The 24,321-nt window shown below is 54.9% G+C and overlaps 8 protein-coding genes across 8 annotated transcripts; 5 read left to right on the top strand and 3 right to left on the bottom strand.

Annotated features, from left to right (window-relative positions):
* Positions 1–2,419: 2,419 nt before the first annotated feature.
* On the top strand, positions 2,420–3,605 carry BBK36DRAFT_1137470 (hypothetical protein; the record flags this gene model as incomplete). Its single annotated transcript, XM_024893163.1, has 2 exons — positions 2,420–2,461; positions 2,613–3,605. The coding sequence occupies 2 exons, from the start codon at positions 2,420–2,422 to the stop codon at positions 3,603–3,605; spliced, it is 1,035 nt and encodes a 344-aa protein (XP_024754138.1).
* Positions 3,606–4,290: 685 nt separating this feature from the next.
* BBK36DRAFT_1109302 (Metallo-dependent phosphatase) lies at positions 4,291–5,888 on the bottom strand (the record flags this gene model as incomplete). The annotated part of the gene is made up of 7 exons (XM_024889457.1): positions 4,291–4,313; positions 4,370–4,419; positions 4,513–4,585; positions 4,712–5,239; positions 5,345–5,450; positions 5,527–5,568; positions 5,733–5,888. 7 exons carry the CDS (start codon positions 5,886–5,888, stop codon positions 4,291–4,293), a joined length of 978 nt encoding a protein of 325 aa, XP_024754137.1.
* A 1,115-nt stretch (positions 5,889–7,003) lies between these two features.
* Positions 7,004–8,966, bottom strand: BBK36DRAFT_1134072 (exocyst complex subunit; the record flags this gene model as incomplete). The annotated part of the gene is made up of 2 exons (XM_024892189.1): positions 7,004–7,439; positions 7,495–8,966. Coding segments are annotated over 2 exons (1,836 nt in total), but the record flags the coding sequence as incomplete, so codon positions are not given.
* Positions 8,967–9,857: 891 nt separating this feature from the next.
* BBK36DRAFT_1107300 (protein import receptor MAS20) lies at positions 9,858–10,649 on the top strand (the record flags this gene model as incomplete). The annotated part of the gene is made up of 4 exons (XM_024889238.1): positions 9,858–9,918; positions 10,053–10,298; positions 10,371–10,471; positions 10,530–10,649. 4 exons carry the CDS (start codon positions 9,858–9,860, stop codon positions 10,647–10,649), a joined length of 528 nt encoding a protein of 175 aa, XP_024754135.1.
* A 676-nt stretch (positions 10,650–11,325) lies between these two features.
* On the bottom strand, positions 11,326–13,779 carry BBK36DRAFT_1134070 (hypothetical protein). Its single transcript, XM_024892188.1, has 2 exons — positions 13,692–13,779; positions 11,326–13,628 (listed from the first exon to the last, which is right to left on the bottom strand). Exons 1-2 carry the CDS (start codon positions 13,732–13,734, stop codon positions 11,335–11,337), a joined length of 2,337 nt encoding a protein of 778 aa, XP_024754134.1. The 5' UTR covers positions 13,735–13,779; the 3' UTR covers positions 11,326–11,334.
* A 232-nt stretch (positions 13,780–14,011) lies between these two features.
* BBK36DRAFT_673 (hypothetical protein) lies at positions 14,012–15,232 on the top strand (the record flags this gene model as incomplete). The annotated part of the gene is made up of 1 exon (XM_024898481.1): positions 14,012–15,232. The coding sequence occupies one exon, from the start codon at positions 14,012–14,014 to the stop codon at positions 15,230–15,232; it is 1,221 nt and encodes a 406-aa protein (XP_024754133.1).
* A 150-nt stretch (positions 15,233–15,382) lies between these two features.
* On the top strand, positions 15,383–17,610 carry BBK36DRAFT_1175654 (hypothetical protein; the record flags this gene model as incomplete). The annotated part of the gene is made up of 2 exons (XM_024895982.1): positions 15,383–15,405; positions 16,929–17,610. The coding sequence occupies 2 exons, from the start codon at positions 15,383–15,385 to the stop codon at positions 17,608–17,610; spliced, it is 705 nt and encodes a 234-aa protein (XP_024754132.1).
* Positions 17,611–17,979: 369 nt separating this feature from the next.
* On the top strand, positions 17,980–21,537 carry BBK36DRAFT_1134069 (hypothetical protein). Its single transcript, XM_024892187.1, has one exon. It carries the CDS (start codon positions 18,074–18,076, stop codon positions 21,527–21,529), a length of 3,456 nt encoding a protein of 1,151 aa, XP_024754131.1. The 5' UTR covers positions 17,980–18,073; the 3' UTR covers positions 21,530–21,537.
* Positions 21,538–24,321: the final 2,784 nt, after the last annotated feature.

Here is a 24,321-nt window from a genome sequence, read left to right as displayed (position 1 = left end):
ATGGTTGCGAAATGCTGGGGTTTGCCAGTGTAAGGCGTGCTATGCATTGACTGTGTAGCATTTTCGCCATTGGTCTCTGTCCTATGATTGCGTGAGGAGGTTGTCGACCGAAAACCTGTCCAAGGGTTGACTGCTGGAGAGGTTGTCGTGTTTGAAAAGAAGACTGGAGCCATTAGACGCACTCGTGCTCAGACTAGCAACCCCCATCGTCGTAGCTTCTTGCCAGTGACTCACGGCGAGTGGCTACAGCTTCAAGGGGAGCAACTCTGGAATTGTTGGACGGAGGCGACATGCTGAGTATACCAAGGATGTGGCCGTGCAGTTATTGAGAATCATGTACCAGGGGAGCTGTTCATAGGGACATGCGGCTTCCTAGCCTATTGTTTAGCATTGCGTCAGATGATTTTCCAAAGGGACTTGTCAACCTGCATTGACAGGAACAAGTCATGAGGGTACGATGTGGTAGCAGCTCAGGGGCAAGGATTCAGGTAGAACATACGGAGTAGAATAGGAGGACATCTCAAAAGGCGAGGGTCCAGTGAAAAAGGTCATGAAACGGTGACCTGACCGATGGTTCGATTTGAGAAGTATACGTAAGCTGTTGACAATGCTCAGGACCGATATCGATCCAGGAAGAAATGAATCTATATTCTCCTCTTCATTCGTTTACTCGGTACGGGAACTCACTTATACCGCCGTTTCGTAGATAGGTGGCATTAGGTCCGTATATGTCCGCCAGATCTGGATCTGCTTTCCCCGGTAATCATATGACCTAATTTTCCGATGTGGAATGCACACCTCCTATATCCAGTTGAGAGCCTGTAGCCAGCAGTCTGTCCGACAGTACTTCTAGTAGTATTTCCCGTACTCTCTTTTACCGGCCTCCTGCATGCATGCATATACCGACGTTGAACTACCAGCTGACTCAGCAGGCAGATAGTATGTAGGTAGTACTAGTAGCAACAACCATTACTTCTTCCACCTTTTCTCTCAAATCAATCAAACAAAGCAATACGAACTATCCAACCGTGAAAACAAATCAACTCCACAGAGAAAAAAACATCTTCCTTCTCGTCATTTTCCATCTCTAAAGTCCGGTAACTACGATTCCTCGCTGAATTCAATCCCTATGCTATGTATCTGGCTATGTAAATCGGCGATTACCTAAAATGCCGTTGGCCAGCCCCGCTTACCTAAACGCGAAGTCGGCCCGGAAAGGTCAGATTCGCGCCGACGGTTAAGCGCCGACATTCCGACCTCCGATCCTTTTAGGAGCAGCTGAGGCTGCCATACGGCCGTGACATGCTGTTGATGTACGATGTCTGTTTTTCATCGTTTCGAGGTGAGAATAGAAGGCCAGCAGAGGTCTTATAACGCATGAGAGAATACAGTAGCACTCAGGTACACAAGTATCTCAGGGTCATGCACTCCCTGCAGCGTGCAGCTTGGCATCGTTCATGTCCATCCTCATAAACCAAGCGAACTTATACCACGTGCTGTCTACCGAACGAAACAACGAAAAGGCAACGGGGAAACTAGAAATAGCCTATCAATTTAGCCTTGCCTACACTACCCCTGAAAGGCAGCAGCCACACCTTTATTAGACTCTTTGACGTCTAAGACAGAGCAATTCTGCTGCTACTAAGGCGGGCCACCCGCTCTCCACTCAGCACAGATGACCCCCCCCCCCGGATCTTGAACAAAGTGCGAGCCCCGATCTGCCCAACACCCGGGCGTGGCCACCCAACCAACCACCCATTCACTTGCCCTGTTTTTGTCCCCTGTGCTTGGGATAGTATGGAGTGCATGTGTATCGTCGGTTTCGGTGATGGCTTGTTGCGACATTGTCGGAGGTGCGGGCTCAGCTGAGCTGCGGAGAAAAAAGAAGGGCAAGCAGCCGGGCAAAACATGCCACACCTCTCACACGAATGAGAATGTGGAATACCAGAAGGACGATAGCAGGCCAGCTAATGTACAATGACGGAGGTTTCGTTCCTTCCTTGTTCTTCTATCTTGATAGATTTTTTATTTTTATTTTCCTAGTATATACATATACTTGGGTGGTAGCCCATTCATCCCATCCTTCGTTCCTTTTTCCCACCATCTACATTTCTACCTAATCAGTGATTTCACACGAACATTTGTTCGCTGAGCTATTCCATCATCTCATTTATCGCCATCTGGCCTTCCATCTGAATCAAGTCGTATTGGCGAGGGAGTTCACCGATTCATCGATTTGCTGCTGGTGTTTCGCGCGTCGTGGTGTTTGATGTGGTGCTAATAAGGGGACCTCGACTTACACGGACGTATCGCCACATTCTATACGCGGAAACGGGCTTCAACAGCTACGACTGCGAACATCACATCAGCAATTCATCAACCGGAGAAACAGAAGAGAGGAATATAAATCATTGAAGACATGGCGTCAACCAGCCAGAGCGGCCAGGAGCCGTCTCATCTCGTACGTCAACACCTTTCCCCCGATACAATCAAAAACCATCGGGATCAAGCTCCTCAACACATCAACACCACCACCACCGCCATCATCACCCATCACGAAAACCATTTCAAACTCATCTCCACAAACAACCAGCTAACATGTGTCCCGCCAGAGCCCCCCCTACCCTCCCAAGTACGCCTCCCTAGGCCTCCAGCCAACCCCCATCCCCGACATCCCCGTCTCCGCCGTCGTCCTCTTCCTCTTCGCCTGCTCCGCCGCCCTCAACATGACAATCTTCCAGCGGAACCGGCGCCGCGGCCACAAGTTCGTCCTCTCCGGCCTCTTCTTCGGCTTCTCCATGGCCCGCATCTCCGCAAACGTCATGCGCATCGTCTGGGCCTGCTACCCGACTGACGGCCAGATCGGCCTCGCCGCCCAGATCCTCGCCTCCGCCGGCGTCCTCCTCGTCTACGTCATCAACCTCATCCTCGTCCTGCGCATCCTGCGCGCCTACCACCCCCATCTCGGCTGGAGCACGCCCGTGCGCGTCTTCTTCCGGAGCCTGTACGCCTCCGTCGGCGCCTGCCTCGTCATGCTCATCACCGCCGTCGTCTACAGCGTCTACACCCTCAACCAGTCCGCCATCGACAAGACCCACGACGTCCAGGTCGTCGCCGTCACCTACTTCGCCTTCCTCGCCTTCCTGCCCCTGCCCATCGTCGCCCTCTGCTTCGTCATCCCCCGGAGGCAGCGCATCGAGAAGTTCGGCGCGGGCAGCATGCGCTACAAGCTCTTCCTCATGATCTTCAGCGCCAGCCTGCTCACCCTCGGCGCGGCCTTCCGCGCAGGCGTCACATACTACCGCGTTCCCGTCTCACAGCCCCGCTGGTTCCATTCCAAGGCGTGCTTCTACTGCTTCAACTATGCCATCGAGCTCATCGTCATCTTCACGTATGCGCTGTCGCGGTTCGACAAGCGCTTCCATATTCCCGACGGGAGCAGTTTGCCCGGACACTATGTAAATGGCGTCCACAATGGGGATGGGCGCGTGTTTGACGAGGAGCTGCCCGGGAGCGTGTCGGAACGGGCCATGAACAACAACTCGTCGCGGGACTCGCAGCTCGAAAGCAACATGAAGTATGAGCTGCAGTCGACTGCCCGATAAATCCGGAGGGCGAGTGAGGAAAGAAGAGGACAAGGAGATGAGAGCACCTGAAGATCTGTATATATAGTCAGTGTGCTCGGGGGGGAATATTAGACAAAAGTCATCAGTCATGAAGCATGGGTCATAATAGATGGGGGTTTGTCATGGGATAGCTGGAAAGGCGAGGAATCCTGCTGCCTTCTTCGGAGCCAAGTGGCTAGAAAGAATCTTCTCTCAATGTATACATAATATGTTATCAGCATCAGACGAATAGAAAATGAACAATACACAACGCTTTCCGTCTTCGTGTCCTATTCTGCTAATTAGCATGGACATCATGAACCTTGTAATGTAACTGCTTCATGACACATATGCAAGGCGAAAGAGAAAGGGCATGCAAAAACTCGTAGCTGGTATCACTCTCCATGTCAATACTGATCCTGGTCCCGGCCATGAAACATCATTCCCCAATCTCCGTAGCACCATCCCCGTCTCGTCGCCTTATCCCCATGGCGCGGCGCATTTGAGCAGCTCTTCACATTCAGACTCGTCACGGCTGGGTGGCGTGGGCCCGGACACCGGCAGTAGGATTAATCGTACATTACTCTTTGGATGCCCGGCTGCCTGGGCACTAACAGCTATAGACCCTCTTGCAAACAGCCCTTTACAGCGACAACTCGTGCGGATGAACAACGTCGGTGCTAGATTAGAGGAAGTAATCAGGGGTTCCTAAGGTAAAAGTCAGTGACGTGATTCAAGGATTTGGGAGGGAGTCCAAAGCGCACGTCTAGAAACCATCGGCTCTCCGGCTCTGGGGCACGGATCGAATTGCAGGCTGTCGACTTGGTCAGCATCTGTAGGATTTCGATACACAAGAATTTGGCGTGGGGCAGGGCCCAGAAGGGGTAGGAGGTTAATTGTGGCTCACAAGGTATATTTCAGATGCTCGTCAATTTCCATTATGGCGGCTTGGTTACCGCATCGGTAGCAGTAGTTTGGGGCTGTCGAGGAGTGGCATTGTCAGCGATGGATACATTCAAACGAGTAGAGATGGAAAAGGCAATGAGGCACGAGACAGATGAGGTCCCATGAGCCCTCATGATTGAACGAAGAAAAAAAGGACGCACCAGAGAAGATCGTTACCACGTTGCGGTCCTGAGACCAGTTGTATCCCTCCATGACCAGCTGATGCGCGCGAGCCACCAGCGTCAGGCCGTTGTTGTGGTTGAAGGCCTCCGAGATGTCCTGGCCAAAGGTGTACCCCGCACCGCGGGGGGAGATGCCCCAGCCGCAGCGGTCGTCCGGGTCGGACCACAGCAGGTCGCACATGGGGCCCTCGTGGGGGACCTCCTGAACTCGGTCGAGGGCCCTGATGTTATCTAGTGTGTCGATGCTGGGGGACAGGCCGCCGTGGAGGCAGAAGATCTGGTTCTCGATCAGGGCCGTCAAAAAGTCAAACATGTCGGTAAAGTAGTGCCACACGTTGGCGTTGCCGTACTTGCGGAGGCACTCGTCGTAGAAGCCGTACACCTGTGTGATCTGGCGCGACTCGTGGTTGCCGCGCAGGATCGTGATGCGTTGCGGGTAGCGGATCTTGAGGGCGACGAGCAGCGACACCGTCTCGACCGAGTAGTAGCCTCTGTCGACGTAGTCACCTGCGGCAATGTCACGAGTTCGTCGTCAGCCAAACGAGCGCCGGATGGGGGGAAAAGGGGAGGAAGCAAGCAAGCAAAAGCACCAAAGCGCATGTCTATCCGTACCCATGAAGAGATAGTTGGTGTCGGGGCTGGGGCCGCCAATCTTGAACAGCTCCATCAGGTCGTGGAACTGGCCGTGGATATCGCCACAGACCGTGACCGGGCATTTCTGCAGAGGCACACTCGGCGTCAGCATTTCCCTCCCATCACCGCATCTCCGGAAGCGAGAAGAGGGCGAGACGTACCACTGGCTGCACATTTGATTCATCCTGGACGACTTCTCGACCCTAGACGGCAGACACCAGGAAAAGTCAGCATCACCAGCTCTGCCCAACCGAAACCACCACACACAAAGAACCGAGGAATCGGGAGCCGACAAAGCCTAAAAAATCGGGCAACGACGACCTCTCTCTCCTCGCGTTCGCATTCGCCCGCATCGCCGGATGCTCACCATGTCGCACAGCCGCTGGACGTCGGCCTCGGACAGCTGTTTGCAGTTCATCAGATTCTCAATCCACTGTTCCAGCGTCGATCTCGTCGCGGGCTCCGTGTGCACTGGCGCCACGTCGGTCGGCACTCGCCCAACATCTTCCATGTTGGTGTCCATTCTGAAATGCGATGGCTTCTGGCGTGACTGGCGATAATATTCTTCACTGGTTGAGAGTTGCGGGCGGAAAGGGGGAGGAGACGAGGAGGCGAGGTTGAGCGATGAAGCGATTGATTAGGAGGGGAGAAGAGAAGAGGGCGAGAAGGCTGATGGTTTGAATGACGTTGCGGTCACGCCTTGGGGGGTTGCTGTTCTGGTGAGTGTTGGAAGAAGAGTCAAGGTCACTGAGCTCCAGTGCTGTGGCAGTGGGCGATTAGCTGGTGGTGGTGGGGCTGCAGCGCCCAAGGAGGCTGATTTACAGCGATTGGAAGGGCGAGGGGTACAAGGGGCTCAACTATCAAAACAACTGGAATGGCGACATGGAGCATCTTGAAATGTCTTGTCTTTTTGATAAAGAAGGTACTGTTGAACGACATCCATCTTTTTATCGATACTCCATCTTCTTTGCTCTTATGACTGCACCTCTTCATGCCTGAAGGCTTCCTTATGGTACTCGTGCTTTCAATGTTCTCTGCGCTACGAAATAGGTCACGGTACCTCGACTCACTACAACTGTCCCTTTGAGTCCTTCTAACAAAACACCAGTGCCAAGCTCCAATCCCTCTGAATCCCTAAATCATCACCTAAAGCTCAAGCCTACCTATACCCAATCTCCCTCTATCGATATTACTTCACCCATGAACACCAACAACTCTTCTTTCTCACGCTCTTGCTGATACGGAGCAAGCTTGGAGCTCCATCAGGGGCAAAAACGAAATTAGAGCTTCCCCTGTGGCTTTTGGAAGCTTTGCCCGCTCGAGCTGCCCCGCCAAAGCACTTGTCCAGAAACGGAGCTGAAACGGCAGCCTTTTAAACGGGACAGCGTCACATTGAGTGACGAGAATGAGAAGAACTTCAATGTAGCAATAAAAGATGTTTTCGATTATACCTAGTATTGATTGCTTGGCATCTTACGTTGGTGGTTTCAAGGCTCGTGATACACAGCTCGGTATGGTAAGGACACACACCATGGCAGAGGCTTACAATAAGACATTAGAGGTGTTTGATTAAGCCTTGCTGCTCAAGTAGTTGTAATAGTATATATAGCCTCGTTCCTCTTCTCCGTCGAGCTTGACCCATGGATAACGCTATCAGTCCAAGGTTAACTCTCCTTACACCATCCCTCACAATCGTGCATCATTCAACTCTCACGCCAGCCCCAGCCCAACAAGATCCGACGTCTCCGCCGCCAGCTTGCTCGGCGGCCCTTCAACGCCCTTGCCCACCAAGCTCGTAAAGTCGAGCCCGACTTCAGACAGCTTCTTCGCGTGCTCCTTCGCCTGGTCCATGCACTTCGTCCACTCCGGCCCGCCGGGCTCCGTGCTGCTCAGCTGCCTGGCGAGAATCACGTTGAACGCCTCGACCTGCTCCTTTGCCCACTTGACGCAGGTGCTCATCATCGGCGGAGGGAAGCAGCTCTGGAAGCACTGCACCGTGTTGTGGATGAGCGTAAAGTACACGAATGATAGCTGCCAGATGTACAGATGCAAATCACCCTGGAACAGGCATTGTCTGTTCACGGCTTGGTTAGCTCTTGAAATGCACAAGATAGGAGAAAAAAACAAACCTGGCTCGTTTGTGGATTGTGTCGCCGCGGGCTGCGAGATATGCCTCCCTTGCCCTGTCTTCATAGCCCAGTCTTGCCAACCAGCTGAGGTTCCGCTTCGTCTTGCTCTGCTGGTGGTGCGTCGTCTCCATACCGTGAATAATGATGGTGGCGAGCTTGGCGCACCGCTCTTCAACCTCAAAGTTGATAAAGTCCTGGGCCACGGTGTTGCCCTTGAGGCCTCTCGCCAACCCCTTGAGCTTTTCCACACGAGCCACGGCGGGCTCGAACCCCTGGAGCGCGATGTCGATGTCGAGCTCGTCCATTTGGCCTTCCACCCAGCGGAGGTTCTGCTGCTTGCCGTCCACCTCGATCATCATGTCCTTGATGTCGGAAAGAGTCTCCAGCAGCTCCGTCTTTTGGAGCAGCCCCGGGTCCCTGGATGCAAAGTAGTTGATCGTCTCTCTGGCCTTGTTATTGGCCTCCATCTCGGACTGCAACCCTTTGCGCAGCTCTTCCACCGCTTTGCGCACATTCATCATCAGCGCCTTCTTCTCGCTCGCCTCCGGCTTCTCCGTGCGGTAGATGAACGTCTCCTGACCGCCGCCCCGAACCATGATGGCGTCGGCCAGCTTGTTGCGGCCGCCCATGGAATCGCCCGTCCCCGGCATCTCGATGACCTCAATGTCAAGAAGGGGCCAGCAGCGGTCAGCTACGAGCTTTACCATGGGCCCGCGAGTGTCTGCGTTGGGCGCGTCGACCTTGCGCTTCTTCCGGGAGGCGATGAGAAGATGGTCGTTGAGCAGGAAAATTTGCATGGCCCTCCTGCTTTTGTACGTCGCATTGTCCAGCTCGATCCAAGGCCCAGCGTTGAGGACCACGTGGCGGCCTATCGCGTTTGGGAGGAACTTTTGCGAACCCTCCACTGTCTTGTAGAGCGTTTGCATCTGCGAAGTCCAGAGGGCACTTCGGTCCGCAACAGAGCTTCGCTTATCACGTTTGCTCATAGTGACAGCCCCTCCAATAGACGAGTCCACCTCGCTTCTTCCAGACGCTTGCCGAAGGGCCGTCGTGTTCGCCTTGAGTTCGGACATCAGGTTGCGCAGCGCTCGCATCTCCCCCTTGAGCTTCTCCGCCTCTTTGCTAATCTTGATGAACTGAGTCCGATTTTGCAAGAGATTCTGCTGCAAATCTGCGGCGGCGCGTGCCTTGATGCCCTGCAGCGACTCCATGTACTCCTGGATCTGGTCCTCGCTCGCCTCACTCAGCACCGAGGCTACATACTGGTCGGGAACGAGATTCGGGTCTCGCAGCGCCTTGAGGTCGACAACGGGAGCAGCCCCTGGTCCTGCTCTTGACGGTGGAGGGGGTTGGTAATCGGTGTTGAAGCGCTCGAGAGGAGGCAGACTAGGAACTGGCGGTGCGGCCGCGTCGAATTCGGGAGGCAAGTTGTTGAAACGCGAGGAAAAGCGTCGCTTCACCAGATCAGATGTCTACGAGTCCAGCATAAGTAAGTCAACGTATATTTTCCAGTCGACGAATATGAGTCGAGATCCAACCTTTCCACCAGCTCCTACAGGCCGGGGGCGAGGCGCCTCCGGTATGGGGAGCATAGGACCAGCCGCTGTGCCGCCGGTAGAGCCATCCTGAGGAATCGGCGCAGAAATCTGTCGCGGCGCGCTGATGACGGGACGAGCCTTTCGTCGCTTGCCGCTCCGGAGAGACAGCGTTATCTTGCTGCGCTCCTCAGACATGCTGCCTGCTGATGGTATCGCGGACCGGGAGGGGGATTAGTTGTGGCACAGGAGAGGGCGAGGACAGCTGCTTATGGCGAGGCCAGAGACATTCAGAGGTATCGTCCAGCTGCGCAGACGCTGGATGCTCGTGCAGATTGCCGTAGGAGTCTCCGAAAAGCTGGCAACTGACCTGACTAGAGCATGAGGTAGGATTGAGACGGCAGTCGTTGCGTGGCAGACGGGATGTCGATATGGAGGTCCTTAAGGTACAAGCGGAGTCGTGGAGCCAAGCTCGCGGTAGGTCATCTCGCATTTACCCGGCAATCAGCCGAACCGCCTCTCAACGCTCAATCGATGTTCCGACTCGGGAGCTAAAGCAGGTATCGCAGCCGGCACTCCATTTTCCTTGTGATATCTTTTTCAAAGGCAAAAACCCTCTATAGAATCGCGAAACCGACCGGCGACGGCGTCTTCCAACCCCTGGCTCAATTCTCAACTGTCCCGCGACACAAGTCCCGCTTAGCCGAACAGCAGCCACAGCCGCCGAATCTCGAGCCCTGCGTCTTCTTTATCATCTGCAGTGCTGCAGCTTATTAGATACGCAACCACCAGGAAGCTCCCCTCCATAGGAAAAACCAGCAAAAAAAGATGGTCAACACAAGCACCGTGGTGACGGCATCAGTCGCAACCCTCGCGACAGGCCTCGTCGGTTCGTCGCCGCTCCAATGACCATTTTGCGCAGTCGTTTTACTTTTTCATTTGTTCCTACCTTGCATAAAGAAAAGACCTTCAGTTCCGCTAATCAACTTTTTGCGTCTTTCGCTTGGTGCCCCCCGCCAACAGCGTACGCCGCCTACTTTGACTACAAGCGACGAAGAGACGCCGAGTTCCGCCGCAACCTGAGGAGGAACGAGCGCAAGCAGGTCCGCGCCGAGAAGGAGGAGGCCGAGGCCTCGACACAGCGGCTGCGAAGCCTCATCAAGGCCAAGGTCGACGAGGCCAAGGAGGAGGGCTTCCCCGCCGGCGTGGAGGAGCGCGAGGCCTTCTTCAACGAGCAGGTCATGACGGGCGAGATGCTGAGCCAGGATCGTATGGATGGCCTTTTCCCCGCCTTCGCGAATCATTTGCTGACTTGGGTTGTTTTTGTTTGCTTGAATCTAGCTTCTAAGATGATTGATTCTGCGCTTGCTTTCTACAAGGGCCTCAAGGTGTACCCTGCTCCCGGCGACCTGATCAAGATCTACGACAGCACTGTTCCCAAGGTGAGGGAGAGCGTGTCAGAAGCATCAACCGGACATTCTTCGCTGACACCTTTCGCAGCCCATATTAGACATCCTGGCCGACATGATTGCGTACGACGGCGACATCATGATCCGCACCCGTCCCTCATCCTCAGGCCCCATCAACCTGGGCGACATCCCCAACGTCGGCCTCGACTAAAGCAAATTACAAAACGAGGACCAACTTTGACAAAAATGGAACAAAAGGACTCTGACCACAATCACAGTCTCTCCGCTCCACTCAACTTAGAAAAGCCAAAAAAGAGGAGAGGGAACAGAGATGAAGTCAAATCGCTTTCCTATCCTCATACAATCCCGACGTAAAACACCCCTTGGACCTTGCCACACCTGGGAAAAGGAAATGTAAAAAAAAAAAAACTTGAACAAAAACACAAAAAATGAACTCTTTCGGCTCGAAGCTCTGGACTTCCCCTCCCTTCGTCATCCATCAGGTTCCCCATCTCACTCGGAAACCTTGAAAGGGGGGGAAACGCAAGAGCTGTTGTTTTATATGTACTATAAATCTGTGAACCCGCCTTTCTTTCAATGGGGCTCCTCCGAAGGCTGGGGAATTTGTGTAACTTGTTATGGTGAAATGATACAGCTAGCTGGCTATAGGGTGTAGGATGGGAGGTCTTGGGAAAAGGGGGGTAGTGGCAGGCAGCGTTTCTATAATCCAACATGAAAATATTACCTCTACCGCTTCTTGTGTTTCATGATGCTCGTGAAATACAACATGGAAGCTTTTCCTTGAGAATTATGATATTTTATTCCACTCTTGACAATTGTTTTAAAGACTAATGATCTCATTTCATTCCAATCTTAGTCGTACAAGATACAATCGCCTACTCAGGCGCCTCCCGGGAAACAACAGCCTCCATCTTCCTCCCCTTCCTATCAACTCGTTCATCCCTCGGATCAAACCCCCCATTCCCCCACAGAGCCCACTCTGGCGTCGGCGGCCCCATGTAATCCTCGGGCGTCCAGTCGCCGTCCGGGCCCCTCTCCTCCAGCAGCTCAAAGAACCTCTGGTAGTCAATGTGCGTGTGCCACTTGCCGTCGACGTTGAAGCGGTTGCTCGCCAGCAGCACGCAGCAGCTGTGCGCGTGCTCCGCCGCGATGCCGTACCCGAGGCCCTTTTCCTGCAGCCGCTTGTCCAGCGCCTTGACGAACTCGCAGACCTCCCAGTAGAAGGGCACGTTGGACATGCTCAGCCCGGCGTTGGACGACGTCGACGTCCCGCAGTACGTCACGCCCTTGACCTCGACGAAGCACGGCAGCCCGCGCTCGATGAGCCGGGCGTAGCCCTCCACCTCGTCCTCCACGTTGAAGCCCTTGACGAGGGTGAGGCGGTAGACGGTGCGGTGGCGGAAGCGCTTCTCGCGCAGGATGTCCAGGCATCGAAGGAACCGCTCCCAGAAATCGCGGTGCAGAGGCCGGTCAATCTTCTTCAACGAGTCTTTGTTGGAGGCGTCGATGGACACGTACAGCTGCGTCACGGCCTTGAGAGCGGCGAGCTGGTCGGGGTGCTGCGCGTTGCAGACCAGGAAAGATGAGATTCGCTCGTTGTGCAGCATGGCGAGGAACTCGTTGATGTAGGGATAAAAGATGGGCTCACCAACCAGAGACAATGCGCAGTGTCGGATCCTCAGAGCCTCTGCATAGCGTTCCGCGCGAACGCCGGGTACGCCTCGCATCATCTTGATCTTCTTGTAATGATTCTCCTTGACGCCATCAAAGATCATCTCGGGAGGATCAACTACCCATCGCCATGTTGTGCCGACCGGGTTCGTTCCGTGACGCCAGCAAAAGACGCACTTGTTGGAGCATGAGAGCGACGGGGTGGTTTCCATGCACTGATGGGAGTTGATGCCGTAAAGAGAGTACTTGTAGCAGCTGCCTCGCCCACGCAGAGCAGACTTTGTCCAGCGACAGATCTTGACGCCAGAGTGGGAGCCCACAATCGAGTACCCCTGCTTGGTGAGAGCGTTATATGTGGGCGAGTCCTTGGCCACCATCTCCTTGATGACTGGTGCCTGGCCCTTCCTCTTGTTAGCAGAGGGATAGGTGGTAAAGTCAACAGCCAGGGGTGCTTTGCGAGAGCCCTCGCTTCCATCTTTGTTGGGACGAATCATCTTTCCCAGATCCTCAACGTCGTCCAATGGCCTGGAGTCGTCGGACTCTTTTGCGTTCCCAGGCTCTTCGTCGTCGAAGACGACTTCGCCATCATCACCTTCGGCCTCCTCATCATCGCTTTCCACCGCATCGCCACTGCCGGGAACTCCCTCACCGAGGAATCCGGTTTGTGAAGCCTGAGCAATCACCTCTTGAACTCCAGAGGTCCATTCCGCAAATCTTTCCACGTGGTCGCTCTTCATGTCGCCCATTCCCACGGGGTAAGCTCGCTTCCGGCCTGTCAGCTTGGACATCCATTTGTCCAGGTCCTTGGCTTGGAAGCAGAATCCCTCGTCCTCGTTTGGCCATCCCTCTTTGTCTCCGAACCCGAATACCGAATACCCTACGAGCGAAGACAGAGGGGCGGTATCAATTCTAAAGTCGTGGTGTGTTTCTTGCAAATGCTGAAGGAACGTATCGTTGATGGTGTCGATATTGTAGCTCGGGATGAGGAACAGGTAAAAGTATGCGGCGCCTTCAGCAGACTTGGGAGGACTGACAAAGTAGTCTTCAAAGTCAATCTCGGTCAGGTCCAGCAACTCTGGCTTCAGGAATTTGCCGTCCGTTTCCTTGGCTTTCTGGTCCAAGAACGTCTCGAGCGTCTTGATGTAGTCGTGTGCAATCTTTTCCGTCTTGGTGGTCACAGAAGAAAAGAAGACCAGCACTTTTGCAGGTCTATCGTGTTCGGCCGGCGCTGTCTTGCCCTCTTGCGACGACTTTCGTGTCACGCCTCCCTTAATTCGTCGAGGGCCAGAGGATTTCTTCTCCGTCTCGGCGACGAGCTGCGCCTTGGGAATCGTCTTTTCGCTTGCTTGAGACTGCTGTGGCTCGTTGTAAACCTTGGGAAGCGCGACGAGCGACTCTCTGTCCTCCGTCGTGTGGAGGAATATGCGCAGACCAGTCAGGAGCAGGAGAGACGACAGGATGATGGGCGTGCGATAGGCGTGCCACACATCGACAAGGTCTTTTGCATCAATTGATGGTTTTGTCAGCATGCGATTCGATAGGACAAGAACATGGAACTCACCAGCAACCAGCGCCTCCAGCTGGAGACGATATGCCGCGTCCATCTTGACAGCAGAGGCTCTTGCGCGCTATTCGGGCGTCTGCGCACAAGAAGCTCCTCCAGCGCGTGCTCTTTGGCTAGGCTGCTGGAGATTGGCTGCTCAAGTATTAATGAAGCAAAGCAGGGACGTGAAGCAAAGAAATCTGTGCCCCGCGATGCAAATTTTGGCGGGGCATCACGATAAGCCAGATCCGATGCTGAGTCAGTCAACTCTCATGGCCCAAACTGCACGCCTCGAATAGGTAATATTTTCAGCACACAACTCAGGTGCCCGTCATACGATGCACTACATCCGCCTCCTCAGACCCCCGAAGCTGGCGGGCAGCGGCGGCAAGATCCGCCTAGAGCTCGTCATCACCATCAACACGGACCTGAGCGACTCGCTGCTGTCTGTGCAGGATGCCCTCGAGCTGCTCATCACGGCCGAGCTGGCCTCCTCCTCTGGCAGGACCACATGGGCCCTCACCGGACGTAACGAGCTGGCATGGAAGCCGGGCATGAGGATTCTCAAGCCCAGCTTCAATCTTCCCCTACAGTTTGTCAAGGCGTTGGCGGCGTCTTCCAGCGCCGAAATATGTATCAGTGCCAAGCCGGCACTTTCAGCGACGGGAGTGCACAGCATCCTCAAGGATGCAGAGGCTGGGAACGGACTGATCATGCCTGTATGGGCGCAGCTGCGCGTCAATGGAAACGGGCACGACGACGATCATCTTTGCACGCGGAGGCTGTATTTTGACGGCAGCAACCAAGAGGGAGACCAGGGGTTCCTCGAGATAGAGGAGGAGCTGGGCGAGAGCATGGCCCGCCACGTCTGGGACGGAGGAGTCGTCACGCTCTGCGCCCTCGCCGGCATTCCCGCATCCGAAAGGTTCGCCTCGGATCAAGAGCCGACCATGGCCGCCATGCGGGACATTCTGGGCGCTGCCGGCGAGCTCAGCATCCTGGAGCTCGGCTGCGGCGTCGGCACCCTGGGCATCGGTCTCTGCGCCGTGCTCCCACAGATGCGGCCGCCCGGGTCCGGAGGTTGCACTGTCTTGCTGACAGACCTGGAGGATGCAGAGACGCGAGCCACTTCCAACATTGCTCGCCTACGGCAGAATGCGCGCATGGCCGGACAGCATGACAACGCCGCCCAGCTGCTGTACGAGAACCTGGACTGGGAAGAAGGCAGGCAAGGACGCTTCGGGCCGCAAGTCCAGGCCCGGCGCTGGGATCTCGTCGTGCTGAGCGACTGCACCTACAACGAAGATGGGCTTCTTGCACTGGTCGAGACACTGTCAGCCCTGCACGCTTCGAATGTGCGCAAGGCCAAGGCTACGGGGGAATCATCGTTCACGACAAAGGTCTTTGTTGGGACGAAGCCGCGGCACTCTTCTGAGAATGCAGTGTTCGGCCTGCTTGATGGGGCGGGCTGGAAGATGCAGGCGAAGCAAGTGCTGCCGCTGCCTGTTCTCGGCTCGGAGGCCCAATCAGTCGAAATGTACCTGTTTGAAAAATCATGATGGATGCCCGCGAATACCATACTCAATTGTGGTACCGTTTAGGAAGACACCTGGGCATTTTCGCCAAGCCGAGAATAATGCTTACGGACACGCTTTCGCTTCCATGGCTCACCTCCCACCTAGAACGAGTAGTTCACCGAACAGGGGACAATGGCAGGTCATGAATTCAGCCAGTTATTATGACATGAAAACAGCCGTGGGAAAAGAGGCCAGAGCGAAACGACTGGGCGATTCTGGCATGGACTCAAGGCCAGCCATCATTTTGGGGCCAGGGCCCTCTAGGCCGAGTCCTTTGATAATCACCTCTCGCGCCAGGATTGGCCCTAATGGTGCGACGGACATTTTGCTTCTGACGGAATTCACGACAGGGAAATGCATAGATTGCTGGCTATGCTCAATCATTAGATTAGATTGATATTTGACATAAGTCATGAGGTTCGCTCAGAAGCTCAATTGATCATACAATTGCTCATGAAGGTTCTTGTATACTTGTTGCTTAGCAAGACATGTATCTTTTGCAATCACAAAAATGCGAAGGCTCACAGCCAGAGATTCAAGCAGGACGGGTAGTCGGAGTATCCCCTTGAAAAGCCAGGCGTATGAATATCGTTAGAAACTGCAGAAGCTTCAGCTACGAGTGTAAAGGCACAGTAATAAAATGACGAAACTATCAATCAAGTCATACGATGCTCACCCGACTTTTCATCAGCATGTAGAAGCAGCCGGCTATTAGAGTTGCAAGTGGCGTGGGCTATTCCGTCGCTCATCCGGTGGCTTCGAACTATCTCCATCGTGTCTATAGAGCCGGTCCTGCCCGCATCTATTCAAGACTTTCTAAAGTTGTGTGCGATTGAACTATCAAGGTGTTGTCTAATCATCCTCTACCAGCAAGTTTCCAAGCCATGCTTGAGTATACGTATACAGTTGGGAATACCATCATGGCCTGCCCCACGAGAGCTACGGTCAACAGGGGACCCCAGCCTATCGCATGAATAGCTTAATTCAACCGCTCTTATATAAATAAGTCCATACTAGTATACACTATATGGATCCAATGCCTTCATATCCAAGAGTTTATCACCTCCTCTGCAATGATCTAGCAGAACAGTGCCCTGCCCAATCCGTGTAAACGGCACCCTCTCGCACGAACTCCTCTTCACCCTTCTCTCATAGCTCTCATCACCAAGTAATATGAAGCAAGTCGGTTGAAGCCAAAAGTCTGAGATGGTCACAACTTTCGTCAACTCCCCCCCGCTTTACCCGTCCAGCCGAATCCATCCCGTTCTGCCTGTCTCCTAGTCGACGCCACCATTCGACAGGTCTAACTCCCGCCTCTCCAATCAGCCCATCACGCTCTCATTTCATCCAGCCACAAACCTTCAGCTTGGTGATCTGATGTCTATGAAAAGCATCCGTTCTTCACGACAAGGTTTGACAGGGAAAACACTGAGCTCCTGGATAGCAACGGGCCCCCCTTCTTAGCTAGTGCGTTCGATGACGACAAAGTATCTCTCGGCATCAGATGGAATCGTATGATGCTCGAAACCTCTTTGCAATGTGACAAGTGACTACTTCATAAAGTGTTATAAGTACTGCGACCCAGACGCTGCATCTCCATAGATCCCTTCACCGACCAAACAACACCTTTTGAAAAGCAACAACCGGCAAAAATGGCTTCCACAAACGGCACAAGCAGCTCCTCGTCGGACGTCTTCGTCCCCGACCAGCTCTTCCACACCCTCCTCACAGTCGTCGACTTCTCCCACGACCCCTCCGGCGCCACCCGCACTCCCTTCGTCCTCAAGTCCCACGGCACCCTCGAAGCAGCCAAGACGTTTGCCCGCCAGTCCCTCGAGACGCTCGGCTTCGCCCCCGAAGACTTCCAGCTGTACCGCGTCCGCGAAGCCCAGGACTCTTCGCCCTGGACCCACGGCGACGGCGTCCTCATCTCCGCCCGCGCCTTCGACGGCAAGGAATTCGTCGTCGGCATCGACACCGCGCCCAACAACGAGTCCCTCGCCGCATCCTCCTCCGACGGTGAGCTCCGGCTGCCCGAGGGCGCCCGCTTCCTGCACTATGTCCTGCAGATCACCATCGACTACAACGCCGACCGCAGCGGCGCCGCGCAGACGACCGAGATCCAGGGCGCCTACGTCCACCGCGCGGACGCGTGGAAGGCGGCCCATCTCTGCCTCGACCCCGCGCAGTACGCGGAGTTTGACCGGAGGGGCGACGCGCAGTTCATTGAGCAGTGGCCCTTTGGCGAGGACGTGGCCGTTCACGCCGTTTCGGAGACGGGGCAGAACTACTTCGTCGCGGTGAAGAGGCCGCCGGAGCAAAGACACGAGCTGAAGCCTCACGGTTTGAGGAAAAAGTAGCGTTTTCTTTTGTATATTGCTGGATCGCGGGTAAGGAGTTTGATTTACTTACAGCTTCTATGATATTGTCGTGTTCAGTAGATAGCTCTAGTGCTCTAGGAACACCTTCTTCTCACGGTTATTCATATCATTCTCCGACTACACATCATGTTCCGCTCAATCGTGTCTAAAGTTCTTGTATTAGCGTTTGATAGGCGAAACTCCTGATATGGCTCGAATTCAATCGATCCATTGACATTGACGTAGGAGAAGAGAGCGGACAGATCTCGGAGGGGAACATCATCCAGTCAAATGGTAGGTTGTACTGGTACACATGAGCTCAACTGAACCTCACGTGCCGTTGCACAACTACGGGCATTTTACCCCATCCCATAGCCATTAGTACACCGCACGCCCCATCACCATTGTCACCACCCGCACGGCGTACTGATACGAAATCAATCCTTCGCAATTCAACAGTAGCATGGCCACCCTCCAATCTCTCAAGCAGGCACTCAGACAGAAAGCCACGTCCCCGACCAAGCCATTGACCGACGAACAGTACAGCGCTGGCCTTGACATTCTCCTTCAGGGCCCCGGATGGACGAACTACCAAGACTTCATAATCCCTCAACTGTCGCAACTGCTAACCCCTCTTTTCAACTCGCGTGTCTGCACCTCGGTGCTGGAAGTAGGACCTGGCCCAAAGAGCGTGCTTGGGCACCTGCCTGACCCTCTGAGACGGAAGATCACGAGATACGCTGCATTTGAGCCCAACGGCCTGTTTGCTGCAAAGTTGGAACAATGGCTGTTGCCCAGCCCGGAGACGGAATCACCGCTGCCTTGCCTACGAAGCCTGCCGGATATCTATCAAGAGCCATTTGCCTTGGACAGCTGCAAAGGGAGAAGCACCGGCATCACAAATGATGACCAGGAACGATTCGACGTCGTCCTCTTCTGCCACAGCATGTACGGCATGAACGGAAAACTACCCAAGCGCAAATTCGTCGAACGAGCGTTGGAGATGCTTGCTGTGCAACCCGAGGGCGGGGTGGTGGTGGTTTTCCATCGCGACGGAACCCCGGGGTTTGACGGCTTAGTATGCCATCAGACGGTTCCGTTCCCTGCTGGCATCGTTCGCGTGGTAGATAACGACAAGGTGCTTGATCGTTTCGCTGCTTTCATCGCGGGTTTTGTCATGCAAGACAAAGATGCGGATGAGGCCATTCATGCCGAGTGGCGTAAACTGTGCCGTGCCATGGGTCGTCGTGAGGAAGCGCGCCCAGATCATCTCTTGTTCAGCGCGCCCGATGTCATGATGGCTTTCACACATCACGCGACAACGCTTCCGGAGCTGGAGGCACAGGTGCCATTGGCCAAAGGGGACAAGATTATCAAGAGCTGGGAGGCTCGTCTCCACCGTCCGGCGGCGGTCGTCAGGCCAACAGAGATTGGGCACGTCCAGCAGTGCGTTCAATGGGCTCTGAAGCGCCGAGTCGGACTGACTGTCGTTGGCGGGGGTCACAGCGGACACTGTCTCTGGTCTCATGTTGTTGCAGTCGACATGGAAGCTTTTGATCAGGTGCACATTCTCCCTGCTGAGGTAGATGGGAGAAAATGCCACTCCAGTGCCCTTGCCTTCGTCGTTGCCGAAGCAGGCTGCAAGACGGGCGATGTTATCCGCAAGACCACGGCTGTGGGCTTAACAGTGCCTCTTGGTTCCCGTCCCAGCGTGGGCGCCGGGTTGTGGCTGCAAGGGGGCCTCGGGCATCTCGCTCGACTGTACGGGCTTTCTTGTGACGCCATTGTCGGTGCCGTGGTGGTGAGCGTTGACTCTGCACAAATTCTTTGTCTCGGCCTTGTGCCGGGCCAGCACTGGCCGCCCGGTGCTGTGCGCCCCGAGAACGATGCCGATATGTTGTGGGCGGTCAAAGGCGCCGGCACCAATGCTGGCATCATTATCAGCGCCGTTTTCGAGGCATACGAGGCCCCGACATACTTTGTTCGAAACTGGATTGTTCCGCTGCGCGACAGCCTAGAAGCACGGCGCAGGCTTGACGAGTTTGACACGCTCGTCGCCAGCAAGCTCCCCCGGGCTTCTTCTGCAGACGCGTACCTATACTTTGATGCTGGCCGCTTGCATCTTGGCGTGACCATGATCGAAACTCGCACTGGGCCTACCTCAAATGCGTCCACGGCACCCACTCTCATCGAGGCAACTCTCGGGCCGGAGTGCAGTTCCAGAGTCGTAGATGGCATTGGTCTGTTCGACGCCGAGATGTACATATCCGTGCTGCATGGCGGCCACGGCGGCGGCAAGACGTCGTCGTTCAAGCGGTGTCTCTTCCTAAAGCACATCGGGTCCGCAGACGTGGCCGAGATGTTGGTGAGAGCGGTGGAGTCGCGTCCCACGGCACTCTGCTATCTCCATCTGCTGCAGGGCGGTGGAGCGATTGCCGACGTCGCTCCTGAGGCCGCGGCTTTCGGCTGTCGCGACTGGGACTTTGCTTGCGTCGTCACCGGCGTCTGGCCCCGCGACCAAGACGGAAGCGAAGACGCTCGAGCTGCCGTGCGGTGGGTTTACGACGTCGCCCGGGATCTGCTGCCCCTGAGCAGCGGAGCCTACGCCGCGGACCTCGGGCCGGACCCTAGAGACTCGGCCCTGGCGGCCAGGGCTTTTGGACCGAACCGGCCGCGCTTGGCCCGTCTTAAACGCGGCGCAGACCCACGCAACTTGCTGGCCTATGGCTGTCCGCTCCCGAAGGCGCCGATGGATCCCAAGCTGATCATCCTTGTCACGGGCGACAGCGGCGCCGGCAAGGACTACTGCGCCAATGTCTGGGCCTCCGTGCTCAACAACAGCGCCCCTGTGACCGTGGCAGCGCGGGTCGTCAGTATCAGCGACGCGACCAAGCGAGAATATGCGGCGGCCACGGGCGCTGACTCGAAGGCCCTGCTGCAGGACCGGGCCTACAAGGAGCAACACCGGCCAGCGTTGACGGCGTTCTTCCAGGATCAGGTGCGGCGACGGCCTCGACTGCCGGAGGAGCATTTCCTGGGCGTGGTGCACGGAGCCGTGGACGCGGACGTGCTGCTGATCACCGGGATGAGAGACGAGGCACCGGTTGCGGCCCTATCGCATCTAGTGCCAGACAGCAGAGTGCTCGAGGTTTGTGTTAATGCCAGCGAAGAGACACTACGGGTCCGTCGAGGATACCAAAGCGGTGATGGAGACTGTGGCCTGCCGAACTCGACAATCCTTGACTGGTGTTCCAGCTTTAGCTTCAACAACGACAGGGATGGCAGTGAAGCGGCAGAGCAGTTTGCTCAACGGTGCCTTGTTCCCTTCCTCCACGAAGACATGCAACGACTGGCCAGCATGGTCCGCTCAGTGCCCAACTTTCCACGTCCGGGCATCGAGTTCCGCCACGTCCTCGGCGTCTGCCGGCAGCCGGGAGGATTGGCTCTGTGCACGAGGCTACTGCAGGGCCAGCTTGGCGGCGACTGGACCAAAACCGATGCGGTGGTTTGTTGCGAGGCCGGAGGCTTTGTCTTCGCGTCGCCGCTTGCTGAACGAGTTGGTGTGCCCTTGGTGCTGGTTCGGAAGGCTGGCAAGCTCCCGCCACCCACCGTCTCCGTGGTCAAGCCGCCGTCGCATGTGTCACGGCCTGCATCCCACGCATCCACAGAGAAGAGGATCGAGATGGACCGGGATGCCGTCCGAAGAGGCGCATCAGTGGTGGTGGTGGACGATGTTCTTGCCACGGGGGAGACGCTCTGCGCAGTCTTGCAGTTGCTGGGAGAGGTTGGCATCAGTGCTGAGAAGATCGGCGTCATGGTCGTAGCAGAGTTTCCTGCCCATCGTGGCCGGCAGCTGCTGCGTCATCGCGGCTTTGGAAGAGTCGATATCCGGAGCCTCCTCATCTTTGGAGGTGTTTGAGAGCCGAAGGAGCTGAAGTGCCCTACCTACCAAGTAGGTAGTGATGGGTGTGATATGGAGCTGTCTGGCCTAACTTCAACTAGGTAGGTAGGTAGAGCTCAGGTAGACCTGAAGATGACGATGCGCACGAGCACAGAACACAAGGCGGATGCATGCCGAGTCCATCGTAGACAGGGGGTCAGTACCACAATCGTCGCTCCAGGGAGGGATTTGGCAGCCGTAGCAGTTACCTACCCGATCATCATATCTAGTATCCAGGCAGCACCACCTCTGGAGAATGGAAAAGGCTCCCGTCCAGACCCGGCACAAGGCGGGTTCGTGCCCTCGTGTGCAACCTTGGAGTCTGGATAGAGTCAAGCTCAGCGCCACGACGCTCCAGTGTTACGTGGAGGCCCAGCAGGTCCACGGGCCTGAGGTTGACAGGCGGCAAACAGGCGGCAAAGCGCTGAGGCTCCCCGCTAAGCCCCCAGAATGGGCAGCCCGAGCACCCCAGCACGTTGCCACCAGCCACTGTGCGCACTCTACTACTGAATACATCCCATAGCCCGCGCAGAGCCACCTGCATTGACTTCAATGCTCCTCGCACACGGAACGATCGCCATCTTCCCACCGGCCTTTGACGCATCAACATCACGACCACGTCCGTCCCTCCAAAACGCCTATGATGGCGCCCATTCGACAATCATCGCGGCTGGCGCGCCCCTTGCCCCCTTCGCGGCCCTGGGAGACATTGCCCATCACGCAACTGATCCAGCAGCGCTGCCGGGAAAGAGTACTGGTCCACCCTCTGGAGTGGACGGACGTTCATCTCGAGTTGCTGCAGTGCCGGTTCGAAGAGGCTCCCCCAACACCACTTCGAAAAGAGCATGAAGACAAAGTAGACAAGATGCTTCTTCCACCCAAGTATCATCGAGCCGTCGAAGAACTATCGGCCGACATGCCGGCTCATCACCGCGAGAGCCTGATTAGAACCATCATCTCATCCAATGGAAGCCCGCTATTCCGTGGCGGGTAAGTTTCCGAGGGGCTCTTCATGTCCCGATTCAAGACTGATGATTAAGTAGCGACTGTATCGCCTTTTATTACAACCGCCTCCTTGTGGGGGATCTCCCTGGTTGCCAAAGCTTCATCAGCAGTCATTATTCCAGATATCAGGCTTGGGATACGGCATGGACAGCACCAATTGCCTTGGTCACTGTCGACCGCGAGGCTCTCACGCACCACCGCTTTCATCAGATGGAACCATATGGAGGCAGACGATGGAGCCAGGCGAATAACGGGGTACATCTCCGCTATGTCAAAAGAATCACGCCGTCTGATCGTTTGCGTGATCCGTACCTAGTAGCCGTCCTGATAGCAATTGCGTATCAGCAACGGCAGAAGACCGCTTCTAGGATTCGAACCAAGGCTAGCTATTGGGTAGGGCGATGATCCCCCGCGATATACTCGGCTTTGCTCGTTCGCTAACGCATCATATTCAGCCTCAGGTGTTGATGACGGACCGTGGGGACGAATGCGTCCATCTTTTTGCGGCTCACATCTCGTCCTACTACCTCAACAAATTCAACTTTCCGTCAAGCGAGCCTCCAAAGTCAGCGCAGCACCCGTTGGTAGTTCATCACTTGCCCGTACAGATTAAGCCATATGATACTTTTCGCCGTCGCCTCCTCACAGTCCTGCTCCATCCAGCTGAATACTACGCTGGGGTTGCTGTTTCAAGGTGGTTTCGTCCAGTTTGGCTTCGTTGACATGTTCAAAGGGCCTGGCGGTATGTGTCATCACGGTACACACGGAGTCATGTCCTCAGCCGTAAGTTTTACTATCAATGTATAATGCAGACCTGTTTACTTACCTGGAAACTCCTTCGGTAATACACTACCTTGCCTCTCCGGCGTCCCGACAGCAACTCTTGTATATTCCCGCCCTTGAGTTAAGAGACAAGACGCAAAATTACAGGTTCTTGGTAGGGAAGTATTAAGCAACTACTGAATACATCTAGTCAGAGTGATATACATATGTATAAGATCACTCTATAGAGACCTTGAATATACTTGAAAAACCGACTATGTATGAATAGAAATAGTCGGCTACTACTAGTAGTACTACCTATATGGGAGAATAGGTATCGTAATATGTTTTCTTTTACTACTATAGGCAGGTGCCTTACGTATCTACTCACGAACCTACGTATGTATCTATGCACCTCTAGGTATCTTTAACTACTACTGGTTACTACTATAAACCATTCATCTCATGAGTTTATTACTACTAAGGTCTGCATAAAAACATGTGCAGTATGGTGAATGAACCAGATAATGGACTGAGAAGACATAGTCAGCAGGTAGGAAGATCTTGGAGAAAGTTGAAGACAAGCTGGTCTCTTAACGTGTTAAGAGTGCAGAGGGAGAGTACCTGGTGTAAGAGGAAGTTGGAAACGCAAGCAAATGCAAAGCAGGTGGCATAATCCTCATGAGATCTCCACACAGTCGGCACTTAATTGACACTTGGTTTCGGTTAACGCAGTCCAGCCATCCGTATTCCGAGAGCGTGCCCCTGAGTTGGTTCTAGAGGCCATCTTTTTAGACTAGTCAAGACGCCATCTCATCGATCTTTAGGACAGCTAACGATCAGTGCCCGTTGCGATGTGATTCATATCTTCATCCCTACTGCACGGACGGTATATATCAGGTGCGGCCAAAGGCGGGTGATTGCAGGACAACATCTCCTCGCGGAACAGACTCGATTGGGGTTGGACATTATCTGCTGCATCATGTGACAAGAGAAGACGTTCT

The sequence above is a fragment of the Trichoderma citrinoviride genome (assembly GCF_003025115.1).
Source record: "Trichoderma citrinoviride strain TUCIM 6016 unplaced genomic scaffold BBK36scaffold_1, whole genome shotgun sequence".
NCBI classification, from domain to species: domain Eukaryota; kingdom Fungi; phylum Ascomycota; class Sordariomycetes; order Hypocreales; family Hypocreaceae; genus Trichoderma; species Trichoderma citrinoviride.
Note: the sequence above shows the minus strand (reverse complement) of the source record. Positions and strands in the feature narration are given on the sequence as shown.

Excerpts from the sequence above, each read along its gene's own strand:
- BBK36DRAFT_1134070 (XM_024892188.1), bottom strand. The coding sequence starts at position 13,734 with ATGGACGCGGCATATCGTCTCCAGCTGGAGGCGCTGGTTGCTG. Across the intron at positions 13,629-13,691 it reads GCTGGAGGCGCTGGTTGCTG|ACCTTGTCGATGTGTGGCAC; the intron begins GTGAGTTCCATG and ends TTGATGCAAAAG.
- BBK36DRAFT_1134069 (XM_024892187.1), top strand. The coding sequence starts at position 18,074 with ATGGCCACCCTCCAATCTCTCAAGCAGGCACTCAGACAGAAAGCCACG.